The following is a 26,232-nucleotide window of genomic DNA, read 5'->3' as shown; positions in this document are numbered from 1 at the left end:
AGCTTTTTATTACGAATTCAATTAATACTACAAATGGCATACTTCTTGCTTTACTTTGACTCAGTTTCAATAAGATTGTTTTAGAAAATCTGTTTTGTCTATGTTATTAAATTTTGCAAAAAAAAAACCGCTTATAATATTCCATTATTATGCCTTTAATGTATGTGGAATCTGCAATGATAGCCTAATATTGGCAATACCATTTGCTCCTGCTATTGGTAATCTGTCTTCTGTTATTTCTTGATCAATTTAGCTAAAAAGATTTACCAATTCTGTGGATACTTTGAAAGAATCAACTTTGTAATATTTTCCTTGTTTTGTCTACATTATTACATTTTGCAAAAAAACTGCTTATAATATTCCATTATTATGCCTTTAATGTATGTGGAATCTGCAATGATGATAGCCTTTTATTGGCAATACCATTTGCTCCTCTATTGGTAATCTGTCTTCTGTTATTTCTTGATCAATTTAGCTAAAAAGGTTTATCAATTCTGTTGATACTTTGAAAGAATCAATTTTGTAATATTTTCAATTTCCTTTGTAATTGCTTACTTGATGTCTATTTATTAACATATTGCTTAATTTTCAAATATTTGAAGTTTTTCCTGATGTCTATTATTGATTTCTAATTTAATTCCATCAGATCTAAGATCGTGCTTTTTTTGTTGTTGTTCGTTTTTGAGAGACAGGATTTTGCTCTGTTGCCCCAGCTGAAGTGCAGTAGTGTGATCACAGCTAACTGCAGACTCAACCTCCCAGGCTCAAGTAATCCTTCCACCTCACCATCCTGAGTAGCTGGGACTACAGGTACATGCTACCACACTCGGCTAATTTTTGTATTTGTTGTAGAGACGAGGATTTGCCCTGTTTGCCCAGGCTGGTCTTAAACTCCTGAGCTCAAGCAATCCACCCACCTCAGCCTCCCAAAGTGCTGGGATTACAGGCATAAGCCACTGCACCTGGCCATACTGTGTACTATTTCTAATTTTTTTAATTGACTGTGTTTTATGATCCAGCATATGACTTATTTTGATAAACATACCATGTGCACTTGAAAAGAAAGTGTATTCAGCAGTTGTTGAGTAAAGTGCTCTATAAATAAATATCAATTCATTTAAAATAGTTCATAGTGTCACTCAAGACTTCTACATCATCTTTTTCTGTCTGCTTATTCTATCAATTTAAGAGAAGAATGTTGAAGGATCCAACAATCTTTGTGGAATTACCTTTTTAATAAAAAATTAAAAAGGAATGTCCTTTTAATTCTTCCATTTGTGATTCATACATTTCAAAGCTCTGTTGTTTGATGCCTACACATTTGCTTATGTTTTAATGTTGGGATTATGTCTTTCTAATGAAGAGAACCTTTTTTCATTATGAAAGGTCTCCTCTTGTCTCTGACAATACTTTTCATCTTGAAGTATAGTTTAATATTGATGTAGTCATTTAAACCTTTCTACACTTGCTGTTTATATATTATGTATCTTTTTTCTCACCCATTTACTTTCAACCTATTAAGTGTGTCTTTTTTAGACTGTGAATAGTTTGGTCTTGCTTTTATGTCATTTTAACTATTTTTGCCTTTGACTTAGAATATTTCATTCATTAAAATTTAATGGCATTACTGATATTACTGGATATAGGTATATGATATTATTTTTTGTTTTCTGTTCGCCATTTCCATTGCTTTTTGTTGTTGTCTTCTATTCCTTCCTGTTTTTTTAATTCGAATATTTTCTAGGTAGGGCGCAGTGGCTTTCACTTGTAATCCCAGCACTTTGGGAGGCCAAGGCAGGAAGATCTCTTGAGACCAGGAGTTCAAGACCAGCCTGGGTAACATGGAGAGACTCCATCTCTACAAAAAATAAAATAATTAGCCAAGCATGGTGGTGTGCACCTGTGGTCTCAGGTACTCAGGAAGCTGAGATGCAAGGATCACTTAAGTCCAGGAGGTTGAGGTTGCAGTGAGCCGTGATCACACCACTGCACTCCAGTCTGGGTGACAAGAGTGAGACTCTGTCCTCCAAAAAAAAAAAAAAATTGTAGAATTACAGTTTATTGGTGGTTAAGCTACACGTGTTTGCAGTATTTTTCTTTAATGTTTGTCCTACGGATTAATTATGACCTTAACTTTTCACAGACTATTAAGAGTAATATGGTGTAACTTCATATAAAATCCCTTACAATCTTAGAGTTCCATTTCCTCCCTCCCTCTTTTATTCCATAGCTGTATTACATCCATGTATGTTATAAACCCAATATAAAACGCTATGGATTTTGCCATAAGCATTCGTGTAATTTTAAAGAACTTTTGAAAAAGTAATCTCTGTGGTTTCTGATGAGTATTAAACTTTTCTCTTTGTATTTGGCTTTCAGCTGTTTGTTTAGGATCTAATTAGCTCCTTGAAATTCAGGTCTACCACCAAATATAGAAAAAATATAGTCAATATTTCTTCAACTATTTTTTACAGCTATTTGCTCTCTTCATACAAGATTCCAATTATATGTATGATGGAATACTGTCCTACAAGTTTCTGAAGCTCCATTCATTTAAATATTTAATTCTCCTTCTTCACACTGGATAATTTACATTGATCTATCTACAAGTTCACTGACTCTTACCCTTCCAGTGACAACAGTCAACACGATGACTTTTTGTTTTAAACACTGAAGTTTTCATTCTAGAATTTCCATGTTATTTCATTTCTGATGAGATTTTCATCTATTTGGTCATTTCGGAAATATTTTCCTTTATGTCTCTGAGCATAGTTATAACAGTTGCTTTAACATCCTTGTCAACTAATGCCAGTATCTGGGTTACCTTAGAACAGGTCACCATTGATTGACTTTTGGGGAAAAAAAATGGATCATTTTCCCTATTTTTTCATACATTGAGTAATTTTTAAACTGTATCCTGATCACTGTGATTGACAGGCTTTAGAGGAAGCTGATTGTTATATCTTCTGAGAAGTGCTCATTTTTTGTTTTAAAAAGCACTTAAATTTGTCTGAACTCAAAATCTAACAATGAATCCAAGAGCTATGACAGCCTAGTATATGTATATAATTGGAATCCCAGAAGTGGGGTATGGGGCTCTTGCAATACATAAAAAGATATTACATGTAAAGGAACAAAGAATTAAAGCAGATTTCTCATCAAACTACGCAAGCTATAAGATAATGTAGTGACATTTTTAAAGTATTGATAAGAAAAAATACAGATGGTCCCTGACTTACAATAGTTTGACTTAGGATGGTTCAACTCATGATTTTTCAACTTTACAATGGTATGAAAGCAATAAGCATTCAGTAGTAACTATACTTCAAGTGCTCATATGGCCATTCTGTTACTCATTTTTAGTATTCAATAAATTACACAAGCTATTCAACACTTTACTATAAAATGGGCTTTGTGTTATATGAATTGGCCCACTGTAAGCTAATGTAAGTGTTCTGAGCATGTTTAAGGTAGGCTAAGCTATGATGTTTGGTAGGTTAGATGTACTAAATGCATTTTCAACTTAGGATGTTTTCAATTTGCAATGAGTTTATCAGACATAATCCTATGATAAGTCAATGAGCATCTGTATTTTTAAAAACAATAACTGAGAATATTTTAGAAAATAATTAAAGCTATCAACCCACAGACCCCAGCAGCTCAAAGAACCCCAAGCAAAATAAATAGTCCTACTCATGCTACCGCCGCAAGACATATACACACACAAAGTAAAACTATTCAGACTCTTCATACAAAACCAAATATGAACAGAAAATTTTAAAGGCAGTCAAATTTTAAAAAAGACCTATTACATATAGAGGAATAAAGAATTAAAGGAGATTTCTCATCACAAACTATGCAAGCTATAAGATAATGCAGTGACATTTATAAAGTGTTGATAGGAAAAACTGTCTACCTAAATTTTATACCCAAAGAAAAACTTTCAAAAATAAAGCGGAAATAGACTTTCAGACTAATAAAAACTAAAAGAACTCACTACCAATAGACCTATACTATAAAAAATGTTAAACGAAGCTCTTCCCACAGAAGAAATAAAACACCTGAAAAATCTGAAAAATCGGAAACCTGAACCTGCAAAAAGACCAACAAAACTGACTGAAATGAAGACAAACAAAAAGGCATTTCTTTTATTTTTAATAGTTCTAAATAACCGACCACCTAAGGTAAAAATGGTAGCAATGTATTATGGATTTGCAGCATAAAACTGAAATCTATAATAACAACAACACATACAAAAAGAGACAAAGAGTATTGTTAGCTATAGGCTTTTTGTAGATGCACTTTATCACCTTGAGAAAGGTCCCTTCTACTTCTGGTTTGCTGCGAGTTGTTATCATGAACAGATGTTACATGTTGTCAGATGTTTTTGCGGTATGTAATAAGATTATATGATGTTTCTCTTTAGTCTGTTGACATAGTGAATTATATTGGTTGATTTTTGAACATCAAACCAGACTTGCATTCTTAGGAAGAAACCCCACTTGGTCATGCTGTATTATCCTTTTTATATATTGCTAGATTTGATTTTGTGATATATTGTTGAGAATTTTTTGCATCTGTATTCACATGAGATACTGATCTATAGTTTTATTTTAATACCTCTGTGTGTGTGTCACATAGGATTAATGCTGGCCTCATAGAATAAGCTGAAAAATTGTTTGCTCTTCTTTTTTTCTGGAGAAATTTACATATAATTGATATTAAATATTTGGTAGAATTGGCCAGTGAAGCAACTTGGGTTTGGAGTTTTGTTTTTTCCTTTCCAAGTTTAAAAACTATGCTTTTTTTTTTTTATAGATACAGGTCTGATCCTTCCCCCTTCCCTCCCCACTTCACCCTCCTTTTCTTCCTTCCTCTTTCCTTCCCCCTTTCCCTTCTTCTCCCTTCTCCCTCCTTTTCTTCCCTTCCCCCTCTCCTGTTTTGTCTCCTTCTTTTGGAAAAAGAAGTTGGTTTTATTTCTCTTGGCAGAGCAATGCATGAAGGTGACTATCTCCTGACCCCATGTATCTCTTACATAAAGATGTCCTTCAAATATGTCCAGTTATCTGCCACATTTCAGTGTTAGAGAATTGGCAGTTAGCAGATGAAGCAACTCAGGACGATTCTTAAAGACATTTTTGTGGGGAGGAAGTTTTGGGTCAAGTGGAAAAGATGAGACCCAACAATGAATGTTCCATCCTTCCCGGGGAAACCTAAATCCCAAAGGTTTTATAAGGAAAGGCACCTCTCTGAGTGACGTTTGAGAGAAAGAGCCCAGACTTACTGTTTGTATGTAAGGCTGAGGTAGACAGAGGATGGGGTAAGCAATAGACTACAGACTCAAGGCAGAGGAGTGAAACACATATAGTAGAGCTGAGGGGACTGAAAGAGACTAGGGGTCCAAGTCATAAATCCCACTCCTTCCCAAATCATGAGCAAAAGCTCTCCCTCTGGGACTAGTTTTTCCAGGAACTATCTTCACTCCAGGGCACAGAAAGCATAAACCAGGCAAAAATCTTATGGGTACAAAAGGTTCTGGACAGTTAAAGTAGCAGACCAAGAGAAATAATAAACATTTATGGATCACAGTACTTTTGAAGCCATATGCCATGATCATGGTAGAGAATAAAGCTATGACTGCAATTCCTAGGATCAGGAACCAGGCCTACTCCACCCATTACTATTCAACTTTGTAGTAGAGGTCCTAGGCAATGCAGTAAGGCAAGAAAAAGAAAAGAACCACACAAATAAAACCATTCTCTGCCTCAGGAGAAGGGGCAGGAAAATAACAAAAATAAATAACCATTCTCTACACAGAAAAATAAAACTCATCTCTAGTTACTAATGACATGATTGTTTACAAGGTATATCCCAAAGAATTCATTAAAGTATATTTTAAAGCTACTAGAATTAATTAATGAGGTTAGAAAAATCAGAGGATAAAAAGTCAATATAAAAATCAATTGTAGAAGGCTGAGGCAGGAGAATCACTTGAACCTGGCAGGCGGAGGTTGCGGTGAGGCAAGACCATGCCATTGCTCTCCAGCCTGGACAACAAGAGCAAAACTCTGTCTCAAAAAAAAAAAAAAGAAAAGAAAAGAAAAGAAAAAAAGAAAAATCAATTGCATATTGCACAACAATGCAAATGTTATTTTTAATGCCACTGAACTGCACATTTAAAATGGTTAAAATGATAAATTTTATGTTGTGTACCTTTCAGCACTTTGTTTTTAAATGAAAGTATCACAAAGTTACCTAGAAGAAACAAAAAGTCCTGAGCCAGCTGAGAATTTAAGTCTTTATTAAAAGATTTTTTAAAATATCAAATGTATTTCTATATACTGACAATGAACAATGGGAAACTAAAATTTAAAATACAAAACTACCAAAATCATGAAATATGTATAAATTTATCAAAATACATGCAAGATCTGTATGCTAAAAACTAGAAACACCAATGGAAAAAAAATAATTAAATAGATGGAGACATATACCATATTCATGGATTGAAACACTCAATACTGTGAAGATGTCGAATCACTCAAAATTTATAATCTCAATTGAAATCCCAGATTATTTTATAGAAATCAACAAGCTGATTCTAAAATGTACACAAAAAGGAAAAGTAACTAAAAGAGCCACAACAATTTTGAAAAGGAATAAGGTTGGAGGACTCATACAACCTGATTTCAAGACTTTCTATAAAGCCCTAATAATGAACACAACGTGGTAGTACCAAAGACAGACACATAAATCAAGAGAACAAAACAGAATGTCTAGAGTAGACCCACACATACATAATCAACTGATTTTCAACAAAGGTACTATGTCAATAAATGAAAAAGTAGTCTTTTCAACATCCATACGGAAAAAAAATAGACTTCAACTTACACCTCACAGTGTATATAGAATTTAACTCAAAATCAGTACCCTAGAACTTAAAGTATAATAATAAAAAATAATAAATAAATAAATTTTAAAAAATACAAATAAAGTAAAACTATAATACTTTTGGAAGAAAACTTAAGAGAAAATCTTTGTGATGTTGGATTAGGCAAACATTTCTTAAAATACCAAATGAATGAACCATAAAAGACAAAATTAGTAAACTGTACTTTCAGATTAACAACATCCATTATTCAAAAGACACTGTTAAATCACTGAAAAGACAAGCCACAGATAGAGAAAATAATTGCAAATGTACAGATTATTAAAAACCTATGTCTAAAATATGTAAAGAACTATCACAATTTATTAATTCAAAAAAACCCAAAAATTTTTAAATAGGCAAAGGATTTGAACAGCTAATTCAAAAAATACGCGTGACAAATAAACACAGGAAAAGATGCTCAACATCACTTGTCATCAGGGAATGCAAAATAGAACAACAGTGAGATACTACTACGCATCTATTAGAATGGCTAACAATAATAAAGAGACTCACAATACAAAGTACTCGCAACAATGAGAGGCAATTTTTGGAAAAGAATCTGACAGTTTCTTCCAAAGTTAAATATACACTTAACCTTCGACTCAGTAAATCCCATTCCTATGTATTTATCCAAGATAAATAAAAATTTATTTTCCCACAGAAATCTATAGGCAAATGCTTACAGCAGGTTTATTCATAATCTCCAAAACTGTAAATAATTCCGCCGATAAATATATAAAATGCATAATGGAGTACTGTAATACAGTAAAAAGGAATAAACTACTAATACATGGATAAATCTCAAATGCATTATGCTAAGTAAAAGAAGCCAGCATTCTTAACTGTAGAGACAGAAAAGAGATCAGTAGTTATCAGAGGGCTGGCAACAGGATAGGGTAATTGTAAAATGGTAAATGGAAATTTTCTAGGATACCAACATTCTGTATCTTGATCGTGCTGGTGATTACAAGACTATGCACTGTAAAAACTCGTAAAACTATATGCTGAATTTTACTCTACGTAAATAATACCTCAATAAACCTCACTAAAAATATCAATCAATTCACAATGATTTTATTCCTATAAGCCAGGTTAGAGTTTCTCAAAATATAGAACCAATGTTTCCAAATCACCTTCAACAAGGAGTATTTGGCACAAACAACGTAGGATAATGCTCTCCACGCTAAACCCAGTGAATCAGTCCTTCGGGTAGGGCTTGGAATCCTCATTTTTATAAAACACCCTATGTGATTCTAACACATACTAAAGTTTGATAACCTCTTGGCCAGAGTATAAACCAATTTTTTTCTATTTTATTAAATGTGAATTTAAATGTTCTGACTATAGAAATACAGGTTAGAGGTACAAACAAATCACACAATATAATTTGACAATAAAATTACACATTAAGATAAATGTAATCGAATATTATATATTAAATACCAGCATCTTTAAACATATTTCTTCTTAAAAAAATAGTAGTAAATAGGTCACTCTTTACACACAAAAGAACAACAATATATGAAATATAAAGATAAAAGTATACAAAGTCATAAAAATCCAGATGAAAATGGGAATTTTTGTTTTGTAATAACACAGACATAGGAAAGGGTTTCTAAGGACCAAAATCTAGAAGCCATAACAGTGGGGGAAAAAATCCTTTAAATGATTACTTTAACGATAACAAAAAAATTAAATAAAATATGGATAACATAGGTATGTATCTTTATAATACATATAACAAAAGATAAATTTTCTTAAATCTACAAACAGCTCTTACAAATTGTCTAGATCAAAACACCAATTCTAAAATATGGGTGAAACAGCTTCTCAAAAAACAAAGAAATTACTTATAACCTCTTCCTTTAGTTTCTCTTTCTCCCTCTCTTCAACGTCATTCTTTAACCTATTTGAATAGTAAAAGGGAATTTCCTACACCCAATTCTCCATCACCTTAAGTCTCAAGTGTCTTCATGTGTTCCGTACCAAGATTTCCAGAGAGGAGAATTCAGAGTTGTTGTTATTTACAGCCAAAAACTGCATTCAATTTCCAAACAGTAAGTTTTAATTATTAATTTTTTGTCTTAGGAGGATCCATATTAATTCTTTCTGATTCATTATTTAATTTTGTCCTTATTAATTTCCCCCCTTTACTTGGACCATGGAATTAATTGCAATGGCAAAATCCTGGAGAAGGATCACTCTTGCAAAGGAGACACGGTTGTATATAAAGCTCGGATCTGTAGTTTTATTGAGATTCTCAAAATGGAAAATTATTATTCCCAAGGAATAGTTCTGCCTGAAGCATCCAGTTCTAGACTGGTTCAATATTACCAATTTAGAAAAATAATACGCTTCTAGGGAAATTGTTCATTTTATTAAATTCCAACCCTTCCCTCCAAAACAAACAACGTGTTGCTTGATTTTGCTCACCTCCTCTCCTGATAGGTAATATGCTGCAAGTAGGCCTCCAATAAATCGAATGTTGACTTCAAACACAGACACCTCTGAATTCTGTGAAAAAATATTGAAAATATTCACAAATACGTAATGCTTTATAGTTTTCAAAACATGAATACTTCATTTGTTTTTCACAAACACCCTATGGAAAATATTTTTCTACTTTCTGCATCTTCATTTCTCATGCAACTGCAAGCTCTCCTCTCATTTGTTAATGTTACTGAAACTTTTCTACTACTGTCACCACAGCTCCCTAATTGCCAAAATCAACAAACCATTTTTTACATACCTTACACAGTACTGTGAAATTATCAAGATATTTAATACTGTTAACTATTGCCCTTTCTCATGAAAGCCTTCATTTCTAGAATTCTGGGTCATGATTCTAGAATAGCACTCTTTACTGGTGGTCCTTTTTCTTATGTTTTAATCACTACAGTGTAATTTTTACTTCTCTCTCTCCTCCTGGATTTTAAGTATTTTTCCTAGAATATATAATAAATTTAAAGGAGGCACCAAAAAAAATGGCAGAATGATGGATTCAATAATAATGTTGAGAAAATTGCCTCCTGGGTAAGAAATTAATATAAATACTAATTTCACAAATATCAAAATGAAATCTAAATTATTTAGAAATAAATGTTAAAAAAATTTAAAAAGTAGAAGTGTTATAATATATAAATTTCCTTGAGAAAGCAGGTACTTAAGCATAAAACCAACAGTTTTGATACATTGATGACAGACATGAAATTTTTCTAAAATGCAAATTACCTATAAGAAAAAGAATCATGAACAAAATTAAATGGCAAACAGATGGAAACAGCACAAATATAGCAATATTAATAACCTTACTAAATATAGTCTCTATGTTTGTATTTAGATATTGATATAGATATTGCTAGAAATATTCTAACACATGGAAAGAAAAGTAGAAGTGGCAGAGAACATGATCAAAGAATCTACAGAAGATATACCACTAACATAAAAACATTCATAGTTAATTTTAATAAAAATTAAAAGGAAACTATTACTCTAAAGTCTTTCCAACATTCATAGGCAGGCACATCATCTGCTAACATATTTCTCCAGTATAGAATTTTTACAATATAATGTAATTTTTTGATAACAAGATCGTCATTCCATCTCACCCTGAAAGCAAACTGCTTAATATTACTTCATATATTCCCAACATCTAACATACTACAGGGCACACAGTAGACATTCACTAAATATGAGGAAGGAAAAAAGGGTGGAAGGGCCTCCATCCCTCACCAGAATAGCAACAGTAACATTCCAACCAGTCCTTGCTTTAATACTTACCCTCCTCCCCTACCCTCTATTCAGCATACTATAGTTAAAATGAGCCTTTTAAATCTTACATCAGTTTAGGTCACTGCTCTGTGCAAACCCTTACAATGCCTTCACATTATACTTAGAGTAAAATGACCAATAAGATCCAATATGCTCAGATCCCCTACAACCTCTGACATCTCTCGTACTAATATTCCTTGGATTCATTTAACTATATGGGTCTACTTGTTGAACCCAGAATTGTTAAACTTGAGACTCCTACGTCAGTCTTTAGTTACCCTCTTATCTGGATGCTTTCCTTTCACATAACCGAATAAATCACTCTCACTTCCTACAGGTCTCTGAATAAATGTCACCTTATCAGAAATTTTTTCTGACCATCTAATATAAAATATTAATACCAATTGCCTTGCATCATTTCCCTAATTAACACATCATCATCTAACTATATAATCACATGGTAATAAAATAGTTTCATTTGTAAAACGATCTTCCTTCACTACAGAAACAAAAGGTATGAGAAATTCTAGAGGGACAGAAGGGAAAAATGGATAGAGACATTTTTGAAAGAAGTAATAACTGAGAATCTACTAAACTTGATGAAAACATAAGTCTTCAGATTGATGAAACATTATGAATCCTTTAAAGAATAACCCACACATAGATGTATGGTAATAGAATTATGGAACAACAAAGTGAAAAATAAAATATTAAAACAAGGCAAAAAACAGATTGCCTTTTTAAAATTAGACTGAAAACACACTTTGCAATAGTATAACAGAAGCAGGAAAGACAAGGGAACTGTACTTCTATTCTCACTTTTAATATCTATTAAGACAGAGCTGTATATCCACATGTCTCCCCTTGGGTCTCTTCTTAGAAGTGTCACTGTAACAAAGAGTTCTTCCATGACCACCCCATGTAAAATACTAATAGCAGTACCTCACCACTTACACCAATCCTACCTACTCTTCTTTATTACTCTCCACAGCCCTTATCATCACCATCTGATGTACTATATAAAACTTGTTTACTGTTTTGCTCCCGACACTAGAACACAAACACAAAAAAGAGATAAAACTCGGCTTTGTTGATTACTTATATCCACAGAATCTAGAACAGTGCCTATTGCATTTGATAAATGTGTGCATTTATTTATCTATTACTTAATTTGGAAGTTTAAAATACAACTTGGGATCAACTACACAACAATGACACATAAAACAAAAGGGGGATGAGTTAAGTTAAAACATTCTAAAAACCCTTATATGCTTCAGAAGGAGGATCTTACTCTATTGCCCAGACTAGAGTACAGTAGCATGATCATGGCTCCCTGTAGCCTCAACCTCCTGGGCTCAAGCAATCCTCCCTCCTCAGCCTCCCAAGTAGCTGGGACTTATTTTCTGTAGAGTTTAGGTCTCACTATGTTGCCCAGGATGGGCTCAAGTAATCCTCCTGCCTCAGCCTCCCAAAGTGCTGGGATTACAGACATGAGCTACGATGTCTGATCTGAAATTGATTAATTTCAAATACATATATATATATTTATCTGCCTGCTTAGGGTTACCCTTAAAGTTTATATATACTTATATATACTATACTTTGATAAGAGAGTGTGTGTGTGCACATGCCTACTTTGGAGTTACCCTTAAAGTTTGAACATATATATTGTTTATTGTTTTGCTCCTAACACCAGAGCACAAGCACAAAAAAGAGATAAAACTTAGTTTTAATATATTTTATAAATATATATCATATATGTGTGTATATATACATATATATATTTTTAAACTTCAAGGATATCTCCAAAGTCAATAGAAATGGAAGGTATAATGTTAAACTAGTAGAGGGAAAAAGAGAGATGATGTAATTTAATCCAAAATAAGGAAAACAAACTAAAAGCAAATGAAAAGTACAATCATAACATAGGTAGCAAAACAAAGACGAAAGACCTAACTCCAAATATGTTATCATAAATGTAAATATATCAAACTTAATAGTTAAAAAGACTCTAAGATTGGATAAAAATAACAAAACCCAAATACATACTATATGCAAAATAAGCAGCTAAAACATAATGACATTAAAAGGTTGAAAGAAAGGAACAAAAAGTGACAGTGCTGATGATTAAACTACTTCTCTCAGATTCAAATCCATTCTTCTATACTCTACTTTGATATATGGGATTTGGAACTACGCAAATGCATTTAATTTAGCAGCTGGCTCCCTTTTAGACACTAACAATAGGAGGCTCTAAAAAGACAATACAAGACTGGAGGAAGAAGAGTCTTATTCCCTCCTATTTACTTCTAGTTTCTGATAGTGTCACACCAGCCAGGGTTCACCCTGGCAGTGGCAACTGGTTCCAGAGTACCCTATCACACATACAGACACACAATCCCCAAATCAGCCTCATGGTTTCCTTTACAGATATCAAGCACTTGGCTAGGTGTCTCCTCCTCAGAGTTCTGAGTCCCAGCTCTGACACAGTCTTCCTAAGGTACCAGTAACACCTGGGCAGCACAGGTACTAGTTCTACAGAGCCCAAGCTACTGCATTTTAATGATCCCAACCAACCTCTTCCCATTGTTCTTATAGCCCCCACAGGTGGCAGCTGTTTCCTGTTTCCTAGAGTTAAACACCTCTGGTGATATCACAATGCTCTCTTTTTGCCTTTCTGGTTCCCCATTAGTTGGATAACAATTCTAAACCTTAAATACTCTAGTTAAAATAAATGGTATAGTTCTCGTTCCTGACTGAACCCTGACTGATAACAATTATACACAAGGAAATTATTAGCCATAATAAAGCTGCCCTGTCAATGAATGGGAGTATTGCACATATGCTAATTCTCCCCAAATTAATCTGTAAATTAAATGCAATCCTCATCAAAATTTCCACATAGTTTTCCAGAACTTGAAAGAACAAAAAGCTGAGAACTAAGATAATTTCTGCAGAGAACAAAATCAGATACCAAGATTCAGATACAGACATCAAGCTTCTTATAAAAAAAAAATTGTAGTTAAGACAATTTAGTATTGATATATGGGATAAATAAAAAAGCCAAAGTTAAAGAATCAACTATAACATGACTAATATATGACTAATGTGGCATATACAAATAGCAGGGAAATAAATGGTACTAGGATCAACTAATAGTGGCCTATCTCACCCTACATTTAAAAAAAAAATCAATTCCATTTGGATTAAAGACTAAATACAAAAGCAAAACTTTAAAACCTTCAGAATAAAATATAAGAAAATATATTCGTGATCTAGGAGTACGGCTTTCTTAAAGAAGATACAAAAAACACAATCTGTTGTATAAAGGCTACATAGCTACACAGAAAAAAAAAAAAAAACCAACTATATTTCTCAGCTTTCCTTTGGAGTTAGTTGAGGCCGTATTAGTAAACTCTACAAGCAAAACCGGGGGAGACTACCTCCTGAGAAGTCTTCTTAAAGAACAGTCACATATCTTTCTGTCTACTGGATAAAATGCCTGGATCTTTAGGAACCATTTTATACCATGAGGTCTAAGATCTACACTGAAGGCAACAGAACAAGACAAATGATCCTAGATCCTTGATGATCAAGGAGCCACCCAAACCAGCCCTGAAATGCTTATCTCTGTACTTGATTTACATGAAAAAATAAATATCTATCTTGTTTAAGCTATTTTATATTAGGTTTTCTGCCACTCACCATCAAACCTAAACTTAACTGATAATAAAATTTGTTCTCATTGAGATATGTCCAAATGCCACAGTAAAATAAAGGAAAGTAAACCATTTTTGTCTAGTTAGCACCAAGAAAGGCATCAGAGAAGAAATAATTATGGACTTATATCACAATTTAAATAATGAAGAGTCTGTCAGAGAGAAGTACATAAAGAAGTAGTCAAAAGGAAAAGCAAGCACAAATATCACAAAAGATGTGAATATGACAAAACAGTCCACACATCTTTTAGGTGAAGACTGGTGATAATGAAAATAATTGCCACCATTTACTGAGCACTTAATATGTACCAGATTATCTCAAATAATCCTCACAATACTATAATGGAATAGTAATTTTATGACAGGTTTAGAAAGATAAGGAACTTTCTCAAGTCGCACGACTAGAATGCAACTGTGCTGGGCGTGTGATTAACAACTATGCCAAACCTAAGCAGTACCACTTAACCATGCTAAAGTGCCAGAAGAATGGGTGTAGGCCTAACTATGAAAACTCATCGGAGCTGTGCTAATCACTAAACTTATATATATATTTTATATATATATATATATTTTTTTTCCATTCATGAGAGCTCAACCCTCATGACCTAATCACCTCCCAAAGTCCCCATCTTCTAGTACCATCACATTAGCGATTAGGTTTCAACATATGAATAAGAAAGCACAAATATTCAGACAATAGCAGTTAGATATTGTCTTTTCATGGTCAATCTAAGAGATCAGTTATCAATCATACACTCACCACACTGAAATCAAGGTTGTCTTCAATCCATCTTTGCCCATCTAGGAATTCAGCATGAAGTCCCATGATATAAAGGGTATCCAAAGCATCTACTATGGTAGCACCCATTTGTGAACTTCCTATATTTGGGAGAAAAAAATTATCATTAAAAAGATCACTTTACGCTCCTGTTCTCTTTGGGGGGAAAAAAAAGATTCCCTTCACATTCAGTGTATTTTAATTTCTTATACATAAAAGTAAACTAAAGTAAGAGTACAAGGACTAAAAATTTAGAATACCCAATATTGTTCACTTTTACATTAGAAATTACATGTATATTAGAAAATATACATAGTTTAATATATTTTACTAAAAAAAGTACTTTAGTAAAAATAGGAAGATAAAAGAAAACTAAAAGCATACTTTTCCTTAATTTTCTGCCTGGTCAGAATATGAGATATCTGTATACTTAACCAAGAAAGGCGGAAAAAAAAAAGAGGATTAATTCAAGAAAAGGGGAGAGTAGTTCACGATGACAAAGCTAAATAATAAGACAACCGTGTCCTTCTGCTCTGGTCCAAATTCATAGGACGAACAAAAAATATATTTTAAAATAATAATAAATGTACAACAGGGCTGGATAACCACAGTGGAAAAAAAAACTTAAAAATCCTTAACAATCAACAAGCAGGTAGATCATACTGAAAAAAGGAAACCATCAAACAACATGAGTAGAGAAAATCAAAATAATACAATGTATCCACTTTTAAGAAAGAGATTATCCTTATCATTAAAAAAAAAAAAAAAGTTCCAAGGGGAAGAAAGCAAGAGAGAAAGGGAGGAAGAGAGGGAAGAATTCATTCAAAACCAGCCTAACTGATAATGAAAACATAAGGGAAGAAAACAGGCCAATCTTACTAATGAATGTAACTGTACAAATCCTAAATAAAATAGTAGCAAAGCTAGGTTTGTTTTGCTCCTAATAGAGTAAAAAATCTAGTAGTACAGCAAAAAAATAAATATCAAGGAGGAGATGGGTTCTCCCCAATCCCATAAATGCAATTATTATTTCTGTCCTATAAAAATTCAAACGATCACACACAGCTTACTGCCTGCATTAACATGGCTTTACTATTACATTGTCTTCAACAAGGTGAATTTACTGTTCCAGGAGCTCTTGCCCAGAAAGCTAAAAGTTGCCAAAAAAAATTTATTGTTCATTCCAAGAACTTCCTGAAAGACCCATCAACTCTTCAACATAAAGTACCAAATGATGATTTATACTCCAAACTTTGAAAGGCTACGACTCCAGTGAGGTAGTGATCTCCTTACCAAAGTAATAATTAACAGCTTTGTCTTATCAACAGGTTTTCCTGGTGACATTTTCAGAGCCAGCATTCAACATTACTTAGTTCACATTTTCCATTTACTATTCTCTTCTTTTCTTTCTTTTTCCATTCCTCCTTCTACTGCGTAGAAATTGTTTTCTTCCAATGATTTAAAGCTACATAAATTTGTTCTTATGATGGTTGTCCTTAATTTACGTGCCATTTTCTTGTTCATGTGTTCCTAATAATTTCTTCAACTTATCAATACACCCATCTTCTCTTAGCTAACAAGACAAGTACTCCAACACACTCTGATAAATTCCTTGGTCTTCTCCCTGCTCAGTTCCCTTCATGTTGATATTATCTAGAAAGTCAATTATGTGTTATTACATCCCTCGGCTTTTTATTGCGATAAAAATGGTATCAAGCCATTTAATCACTCATATATCTCTATCTCTTGCATAACTTCTTGAATATGTATCTCTTTTAATTTTAGCATTTCATCCAAAACATTTACCAAACTTATTTTAAATCCTTGAGACTACTGTTTGTGTCCTTATTTTAATTTTTGTAGATAGTTCTGCTCCTTCAGTTATCTAGTTATTTATTTAGTTCTCTAAGTACATATTTCTCTAAGGTATTGACTATTCTGGAGTGGAAAAAGGCCTGACCCACCTATTCTGTACCAGTCTTGGTTAGTTCCACAAGGTGCCATGTGCTAAAGGGCTCAAGGAAGAAAAGTATAAAATTGAAATTACTGGCTATTATCATGATTGTTTACCTGGACAAGTCAAGATTTGAACAGGAAAAAATGAAAAAGCCTAACACTATTCTTGGGTCAAAGAAGCAGCAAAACATGGCATCGCAGAATATATAAAACATCATAAAAATTTAGTATGAGAGCATGGGAATCAACTAAAGCAGTTCTCACAAAAAAACTTAAAATATTTATACTAGTTAATAAGAACAAATGAAAATAACTGAATTTAATATTCTAAGAAAGAAAAAACAAATTTGAGCAAAATAACACAAGAATGAGAAAAACTAAAGGCAGAAATGGATGAATTAGAAATGAAGAAAATTATTGAAATAATAAATTCAAGAAATGGTTCCATGAAGAACCATACAACGAATCTACCATTAACCTCATTTTTAAAAGGTAGACAAAACACAAAGTAATAAATAAAAATGCAGCAACAGACAAGCACAGAGAAAATTTTTTTAAATTATAAAAGACCCGTTTTATTCATACATTCACAATAAATTTGATCTTTCTCAAGAAATACTATTTTTGACTTATGAAAGAAGAAACAGAAAATCTAAACAAACAGACTGAAAAACAGATGAAATAAGTTTTTAAAGAGCTACCCGCTATCAAAATACCATACTCTGGAAGTTTCATAGAAAGACTACTACTTTAATTTTAAGGATAACCCTATTCTATACAAACTTTTACACAACATAGGGAAAAAGATCTTAAAATTCAATTTGTAAATTCTGTATATCGATGGAAAAAAAATCGAATTTACTAAGAAACATACGACTACACCTGATCTCATTTGTGAACACCAAGGAAATATTTAGGAGTGGAACTGCTAGGCTATACATTAAGTTTATAAGAAACTGACGAACTGCTTTCCACAGTGTACCATTTTACACTCCCAATACAATGTATAACAGTTACAGTTGCTCTAGCATCCTTGTCAATATTTGGTATTGTTGATCTTCAAATTTTAGACATGTTAATGGGTGTGCAGAAATATTCCATTGTGGTGTTAATTTTACTTTCCCTGCTTATTGATGTGCTTATTGGCTATTCATATACCTCATTGGGTGGGGAAGTATTTATACATTCTGGATACATCCTTATGTATGTATTTCAAATATCTTCTCCAAGTCTGTGGTTTGTCTTTCCAATTTCCTGATGTCTTTGGGGAGCAGAAATCTTCAGTTTTCATTAAGTCCAATTTACCCACATTTTTCTTTTATACTTGATGCTTTTTGTATTCTAAAAAAATCCTTGCTAACCTCAAAGTCACAAAGATGTTCTCAAGTGTTTTCTACTGAAAGTTTTTTACTTTTAGCTTTTATATTTAGCTCTGTGATCCATTTTTGTACACAATGTTGAAAGAAGAGGCAAAGTTCATTATTTCCCCATACAAATATACAGTTGACCCAGCACCATGTGTTGGAAAGGCTATCCTTTTAATCACTGAATTGCCTCAGCATCTTTGTTGAAAATCAATTAACCATGTATGTGCACTTCTATTTCTATTCTTTTCCACAGATCTCTATGCCCATCCTTATGCTAAAACCAAGCTGTCCTCAATTGTAGCTTTACTGTAAATTATAAAATCAGGTAGTGCAAATCCTTCAACCTTGTTTTTTTTTAAAAAAAAAATTACTTGACTATTCTAAGTGCTTTGTATTTTCACAGATTTTAGAATCAACTTGCCAATTTCTACAGAAAAGTCTAGTGTCATTTTGATTGGACTGCTCTAAATTTAAACATAAATTTAGAAAGAATTAACATCCCAATAATATTGAGCATTCAAATTCACGAACATGGCATTTCTCTCCATTAAGTCCTTTTAAATTTCTCTCAAAAACAACATAAAGTTTTCAGTATACAGATTCTGTACGTAGTTCATCAAATTTATACACATATAGTTCATATTTTTTGATACTACTGCAAATAACTTTATTTTTTAAACTGCATTTATAATTGTTTGTTGCAAGTATACCAATACATATAATTGGTTTTGCATATTAAACTTGTATCCTATAACATTACTAAATTTGTTTATTCTAGTATCTTTTTTTTTTTGGTACATTCCCTAGGATTCTCTCTATGGGCAATTATGTTGACTAAAAATGTAAAGATAGTTTTACTTCTTCATTTCCAATATTTATTCTTTTTTTTTCTTTCTCTTTTTTCTGCCTTAGTGCACTGGTTAGGATCTCCAGTACAATGTTACATAAAAGTGAGAGAGTAGACACCTTTGCCTAGCTTGCAATCTTAGGGGAAAGCATATAGTCTTTCAATATTAAGTATGTGGGGTATATTTAGCATTTTTTGCTTATTGTTGTTGTTTTGAAATTTTCTGTATCAAGTTAAAGAAATCCCCTTTCTAATTTAGTGTGCTGACAGTTTTTATCATGGATGGTTGTTAAATGTTATTAAATGCTTTTTCTCTGACTCCTGGGATAATCCTATGATTTTTCTCTTTTATTATTCTGATATCTTAAACTACACTAACTAATTTCCAAATGTAAAACCTACCATGTATCTCTATGATAAACTCCACTTAGTCATAACATAATATACACTCAGCCTTCAGTATTCACCTGTTCCATATCCACAGATTCAACCAACAGTAGATGGAAAATATTTGGGGAAAATAATTTTTTAAATAACAATACAGCAATTTTTAAAAACCAAAAATTTTAAGATACAGTATAACAACTCTTTCTATTGTATTAGGTATTCTAAGTAATCTAGAGATAATTTTAAATATATGAGAGAATATGCTTAGGTTAAATGCAAATATTATATACTATTTTATACAAGGGACTTGGGCATCTGTGGATTTTGGTATTCTCTGGGGTCCTGAAACCAATCCTCCATGGACACCAAAGGACAACTCTATTACTCAATAAGATTTACTAAAATTTAGTTAAATATTCTTACGTCTATGTTCATAAGGGATACTGCTCTACGGTTTCCTTTTCTTATAAATATCTTTGTCTAGTTTTGACACTAGGGCTTTAGTGGTGCTCCTAAGAATGCGTCATCCTTAATGGACAAACACCTGACAAGAGTACCTCAAATTACATGAAGCAAAAGTTGGAAGAACTGAAAGAAGTCCAAAATAAGAGTTGAAGACTTCAACATCCCTCTCTCAGTAACTGACAGAACGAGGCAGAAAACCAACTAAGATAGAGACAGCCTGAACAACCCCATTAACCAATGGGATCTAACTGACATCAACAGACCGTTCCACACAAGAACAGCAGAATATACACATACCATTCTTTCTAAGCACAAATGAAAAATTCACCAAGACAAACCTCTGTCAGAAAGCAAACCAAAAGTAATTTAAAAGAATTAAACTTATGTGAAGTACATTCTCTGATCCTAACAGAATTAAAACGAGAAATCTGTAACAGAAGGATTTTTTAAAACTCTAAATACTTCAACTTACTCAAGGAAAATTTTTAAACACTGAATTGAATGAAAATGAAAATATATCAAAACCTCAAGAATGCAGCAAAAGCAGCAGTTAGAAAGTTTACAGTAATAAATACATTAGAGAAGAGGATCTCTGGTCAATAATCTAGGCTTCTACTTCACGACACTAGAAAAACAAGAGCAAAATGAACCCAAATCACGCAAAAGAAGAAAACAATAAAGAGTAGAAATCAAAGAAATGAAAACACAAACAAAATATTACAAAGATCAATGAACCCAAAAGTTGTTTCCTTGAAAAGATCGATAAAATTAATAAACTTCTAGCAGGACAAGAGAGGAGACAAAACATAAATCACTAATATTAGAAATGAAAGGGGATTATTATTACTACAGCTGCCACAGACATTCAAATGACAAGGCAATACTCCAAACAATTCTATGCATAAAAAATCAATAACTTAGATAAAACCAGACTAATTACTCAAAAACGACAAATTACCAAACAAAATACACCCAAAATGAAACAGATAAACTGAATGGTCCTTACTATTAGAGACATTAAGTTTGTAGTTTAAAAACCTTCAAGAAAAAAAAAAGTTCCAGATGCAAGTGGTTTCTTCAGCCACATATACCAAACATTTAAGAAAAAAATAAAACCAATGCTAAACAATCTCATCCAGAAAACTGAAAAGCAGAAAACACTTCCCAAATCATTTTCTGAGTCCAGCATTACTCTGATACCAAAACAAGACAAAGATAAGTACAGAACAATATCTCTTATTAATATAAAAGCAACAATCTTCAACAAAATATGTACAAATCAAAACACCTTAAGTCAGAAATAACAAAAGTAACTTATTTACATATAAATACACACACACACACACACACACACACCTGGAAAATAAAATGTACCCTTCAAAAAGCATTGCAAAATCAAAGAATACTCTTTTTCCAAATTAAAATAATTTCTTCTTCATGCAAAAAGACCTATCCTTAATAAGACTTTCTGTTTTCCAGAACATCTAAATAGAATTCATTCTGCATTTTTTTTTTAAGAGAAAGGGTTTTGCTATGTTGCCAAGGTTAGGGCACAGTGGCTATTCACAGGCATCATGATCATGGTGCCCTGTAGCCTTGGTCTCCTGGCCCCAGGCAATCCTCCTATCTCAACCTCCGGTAGAGCTGGGACTCCGTGCCACTGCACCCAGCCATTCTATTAATCACTGTTAGAATAATTAGTATCAGTGCTTACATCCAGCAACACTTCCCTCTCCCCTCTCCTGGCTCCAGAGCCAGGCCCTAACTAAGCAAAACAAAAAGAACATGTCCCATCCTCCTAAGTACAGCATTTGGTTCAACAGTGGGCACAAGACCTAATCAGAAACAATAAGAAACAGTGAGTATTTCAATTATATTTCTAAGACATCCAAGTGCTCTCTTCTTTACAGTGTTCTCTTTCCTACAGATGTGGTAGTATGAAGATACGAAGCTTCAAACTGCTGCAGCCATCCTGCTAAGAAACCAGCTTGATTATATTAACAGACAGGAAAACAGAAAAGATAAAGTAAAAAAGCTCAGATAGAATCAGATATACACCAGGAATTCATTCAGCAAGTTTCCTTTTTAGTTTAAGCCATTTTGCAAAGGATTTTCTGTTATCTGCACGTAAAGAGGACTCTGATGCCAAGAACTAACTAGACAGAAATCAGAGGAGCCCCTATCTCAGTTACCATATAAAAGAATTGTTTAACAATCTAGGGTAACAAAAAGGGGCGTGTTTTAAGTTAATGTTTTTCCTGAAATCTAGAATATTGCAAGCAAAGGTTCCATATCCACCTATATATTCCTATTCTGTAAAGGTGTACTAAATTTGGGATGTCAAATGAGACACTGAGAACTACTTAACCACCCTTCTCTTAGACTTTTACTGTTTTTTAAAAAAAGAAAAAATCAAAAAATATATTTAAAAAAAAAACTCAAATTGTACTTACTGGTAAGAATTTGAGATACACAACAGAAACAGAGTAAGTAGGAAACAAAGTATTAAACTATAAAAAATAATCCTTTAACAAACCAACTGCATAGCTACAAACATGAGACAAAACATAATAATGATCTATTCCTATGTAGCTTATCTGGCCGGAAAAGTAACTGTAACCACTCAAAAATTTAATAAAATATAAGCAGCACCGAATTTTGACTACTGAAAATTCTGCAGATTTTCTTTTTCTACCATTTCACTATAATTTTCTTCTCATAATAGATGTTTCCCAAGTGTCGAATTAATTTTCTTCTATCTTTAAAGTTTACTAAAGCAGCAGTATTTATTTGGTAAACAGATAGGACCAGTATCTATTTGATAAATATTAATACATTAGATGTTCTGAGAAATATCATTTGAAAAAAGTAAAAAATTAACATCCAATTTTTATTTTCAATACATTTTTATATTTCAATCTTTTTAAAAGGCTCACAATTTACCATTGAGTTTAACATAAAAGAATAGTTACTCGAAGGGAGGTTCTAATTTTAACTGACTATTAAATTTAATGTCTTTATTGCACTAACGCCTCATACTGTGACATCCACAAAGCAGTAAGAACCTTCCAGTCCAAAACTTTGCTAAGAAAATATACTTTATTTCATTATATGATGGCTGATAAATTAAATATCATATTATGAAGTCTCTGGTAGTCACTGATTACCTAGAAGAAACTTTTTTCCTTTACTCCTCTACCACAACATCTTCCAAACCCAAAAGAAATTATTTTTTAAGACATTTTCTTTTTTGACCAAAAACAAGCAACAATGAACAAATTATAAGAAAAGTCACAGCATTAGAAAAATCCTTCCCTAGTGTCAAAAAGAAAATTGCTGTTATTTGAATTACTGTGATGGTTTATTACAGGTAATAAAGAGAATCAGACTGCATATAACTAGTTTGTGTCTTTTTAGCCCATTAAAATTTTCTTGCCTTCATCTATCACTACTTAAAAGACAAGCATCAAGTCACATCAAGAAGCATTTAAAATGAGGGAAAGGAGTGAAGACTACAAAGAGTAGCTTAACAATTCTCAAGACTTATCTCAGGGTTTAGTAAAAGTTGTTAAATTAGTTGAGTAAGTTAAACTGGGAAGTTTTATAAGTGAACTGAGCTCAAGGAAAATAGGATGAACAAACTCAAGATGAACACAGCACTTCCCCAAACCTCCATTCACAAAATACATTGTTAATTTTTCCTTAGGAACTGTGAATGTACAACATAACCCACTGAATTCAGTAACCCAATCACCCTGGGTAGGTCACTTTTTTAAAAAATGTACATAGAACTACAAGAATTTCCTATCCTTCCCCTCTTCCTCTGTAACATGAATATCAGAATAGGTATTGTGTTGAAGAAAAAAATGACAAGTAGGTGCCTACCTTTCCTGACACTAAAGAAAAAAATGCCAAAAAAAAGCTTTTAAATACTCACATAAATGACTAAAGCATCCATATGTAAATGGAAAATCTACCACATATATGTGTACTCGAAAGCAACTGGAACTTAATCGTGACTGACACTTGCAAAAATCATACATGTTTCTTCAAATTATAGTTCCACAGAAATACTCAGATTTTAGAAAGTACTTTGAAAAGTTACATCTTGTTTTAAAAAATGGAAGTAGAAAATGGAAATAGTAATTAGAAAAAGTAAACTTACCAAATATGTTAGGGGAGTGTCCTTTCCTTGCAATAGGTCTGAGTTCATTATGTCCCCACCCATATGTCCTATAGTTATCCCAAGCATGTTTCATCATCTGAAAAGAGAAAAATTATAATCCATCAAGTTAAATTTTTCACAAACTGTTTTTTTATTTCATATAATTTTGGGTTCTATTACTATATCCTTGCCCATTCTTCTAGATCTACATTAGTATATTATTCAATTAACATTTGTATCAGTATGAAAACATACATAACTATGTTTAATATCATCTATATGACAGGAAAAAATGGGTATAATAGACAAGTCCTCTTTCTTCATGACGTACATATCTGTTTGGCATTCTTTCCTTTTGAGAAATGTTAGTTTTTTTGGGAACAGCTCCCTTTCCTCACATATGACAGAGCTGTCAATCAAGAGGCTCTGCTTCTACCATCAATTAACTCAGTCTAGCTAGAAAACCCCTTATCCTTAGACCAGAGATGAACAAACTAACTCTGCTGTTACAGCACAAAAGCAGTCCCAGACAATATGTAAGTAAATGGACATGGTTGTATTCAAATTAAAATTTATTTTTATTTATTTTTGTTTTGTTTGAGATGGAGACTTGCTCTGTCACCCAGGCTGGAATGCAGTGATGCAAGCTCCACCTCCCGGGTTCACACCATTCTCTTGCCTCAGCCTCCTGGGACTACAGGCGCCCGCCACCACGTCCAGCTAATTTTTTTGTTATTTTTAGTAGAGACGGGGTTTCACCGTGTTAGCCAGAATGGTCTCAAACTCCTGACCTCGTGACCTGCCCACCTTGGCCTCCCAAAGTGCTGGGATTACAGGCGTGAGCCACCGCGCCCGGCCTAAATTTTATTTTTAAAACAGACAGCAAGCAGAATTTGGCCCACAGGTTGTAGCCGTCAACCCCTGCCCTAGACAAAGTGAGTGGATACATGTGATTCAAGTAGGAACAATCAAGTTCTTTTTACACATTGTTATAGACACCAGCAGATAGAGGGACTTTTTTATTCTGCAATATCATTATATGCGTAATATATAAACCTAGAGCTGATAATGGCTCTCTGCCAACATGGAGAAACTAGCAAAAGGAAAGAGAGACAGATGCTTAATACTCACAATAATATCTACAGGCTTGGATTCAGCCAAACTCGAAGCCCTTGTTTAGGGCCATTAAACCAATAAATACTATTTGTATCACTTAGTTTAAGCTGAGTGTTTTACAACCCAAGGAGTTCTAAGCTACACAATAGCAGAGTATTTAATTATATATTAGATGAATTATATAATAGTAGACTGTGGTGTACCAAAAATCTATTCATTTAACAGCATACTATTCATTAAACATTTCCCAACTTGCTTTATGCAGCCAGCATTAATCAGACACCAAAATCAGCAAAGATATTACAAGAAAACTCAAGACCAATGTATCTCAAGAACACAGATGCAAAATTCCCTAACAAAAATTAGCGACATCTAAGAAGGATACTATACCATAACAAAGTGGAGTTTAACCCAGGAATATAAGACTAATTTAACATCCAAAAACCAATGTAATTTACCATGTTAACAGAATAAAGGGAAAAAAATCATACAGTAATCTAGAGACAAATGAAGACAATGCATCTAACAAAATTCAACACTCATTCATGATAAAACTCTCAGTAAACTAGAACTACAAGGAGACATCCTCAACCTAATAAACAGCATCTTTTAAAAACCTACAGTTGACACAACATAGTTAATGGCAAAAGACTAGATGCTTAACCCCTAAAGTTGGGAATCAACCTAGTATGTCCATTCTCACCACTTATTTTCAACAATGTATTAGAAC

At 33.0% G+C, this 26,232-nt stretch overlaps 1 protein-coding gene across 2 annotated transcripts in view; it reads right to left on the bottom strand.

Moving 5' to 3' along the window:
• The window catches only part of MAN1A2 (mannosidase alpha class 1A member 2), a 168,465-nt gene that overhangs the window by 105,385 nt on the left and 36,848 nt on the right, over positions 1 to 26,232 (bottom strand). For both annotated transcript variants that reach the window (XM_050779005.1, XM_050779009.1), the window contains exons 3-5: positions 24,387 to 24,483; positions 15,182 to 15,300; positions 9,365 to 9,445 (exon numbers count right to left, since the gene is read on the bottom strand). In XM_050779005.1, coding sequence (XP_050634962.1) covers positions 9,365 to 9,445; positions 15,182 to 15,300; positions 24,387 to 24,483 — 297 coding nt within the window. The remainder of the gene's footprint in view (positions 1 to 9,364; positions 9,446 to 15,181; positions 15,301 to 24,386; positions 24,484 to 26,232) is intronic.

This window comes from Macaca thibetana, chromosome 1 (assembly GCF_024542745.1).
Source record: "Macaca thibetana thibetana isolate TM-01 chromosome 1, ASM2454274v1, whole genome shotgun sequence".
Taxonomy (NCBI): domain Eukaryota; kingdom Metazoa; phylum Chordata; class Mammalia; order Primates; family Cercopithecidae; genus Macaca; species Macaca thibetana.
This window is presented reverse-complemented; position numbering and strand designations above follow the sequence as displayed.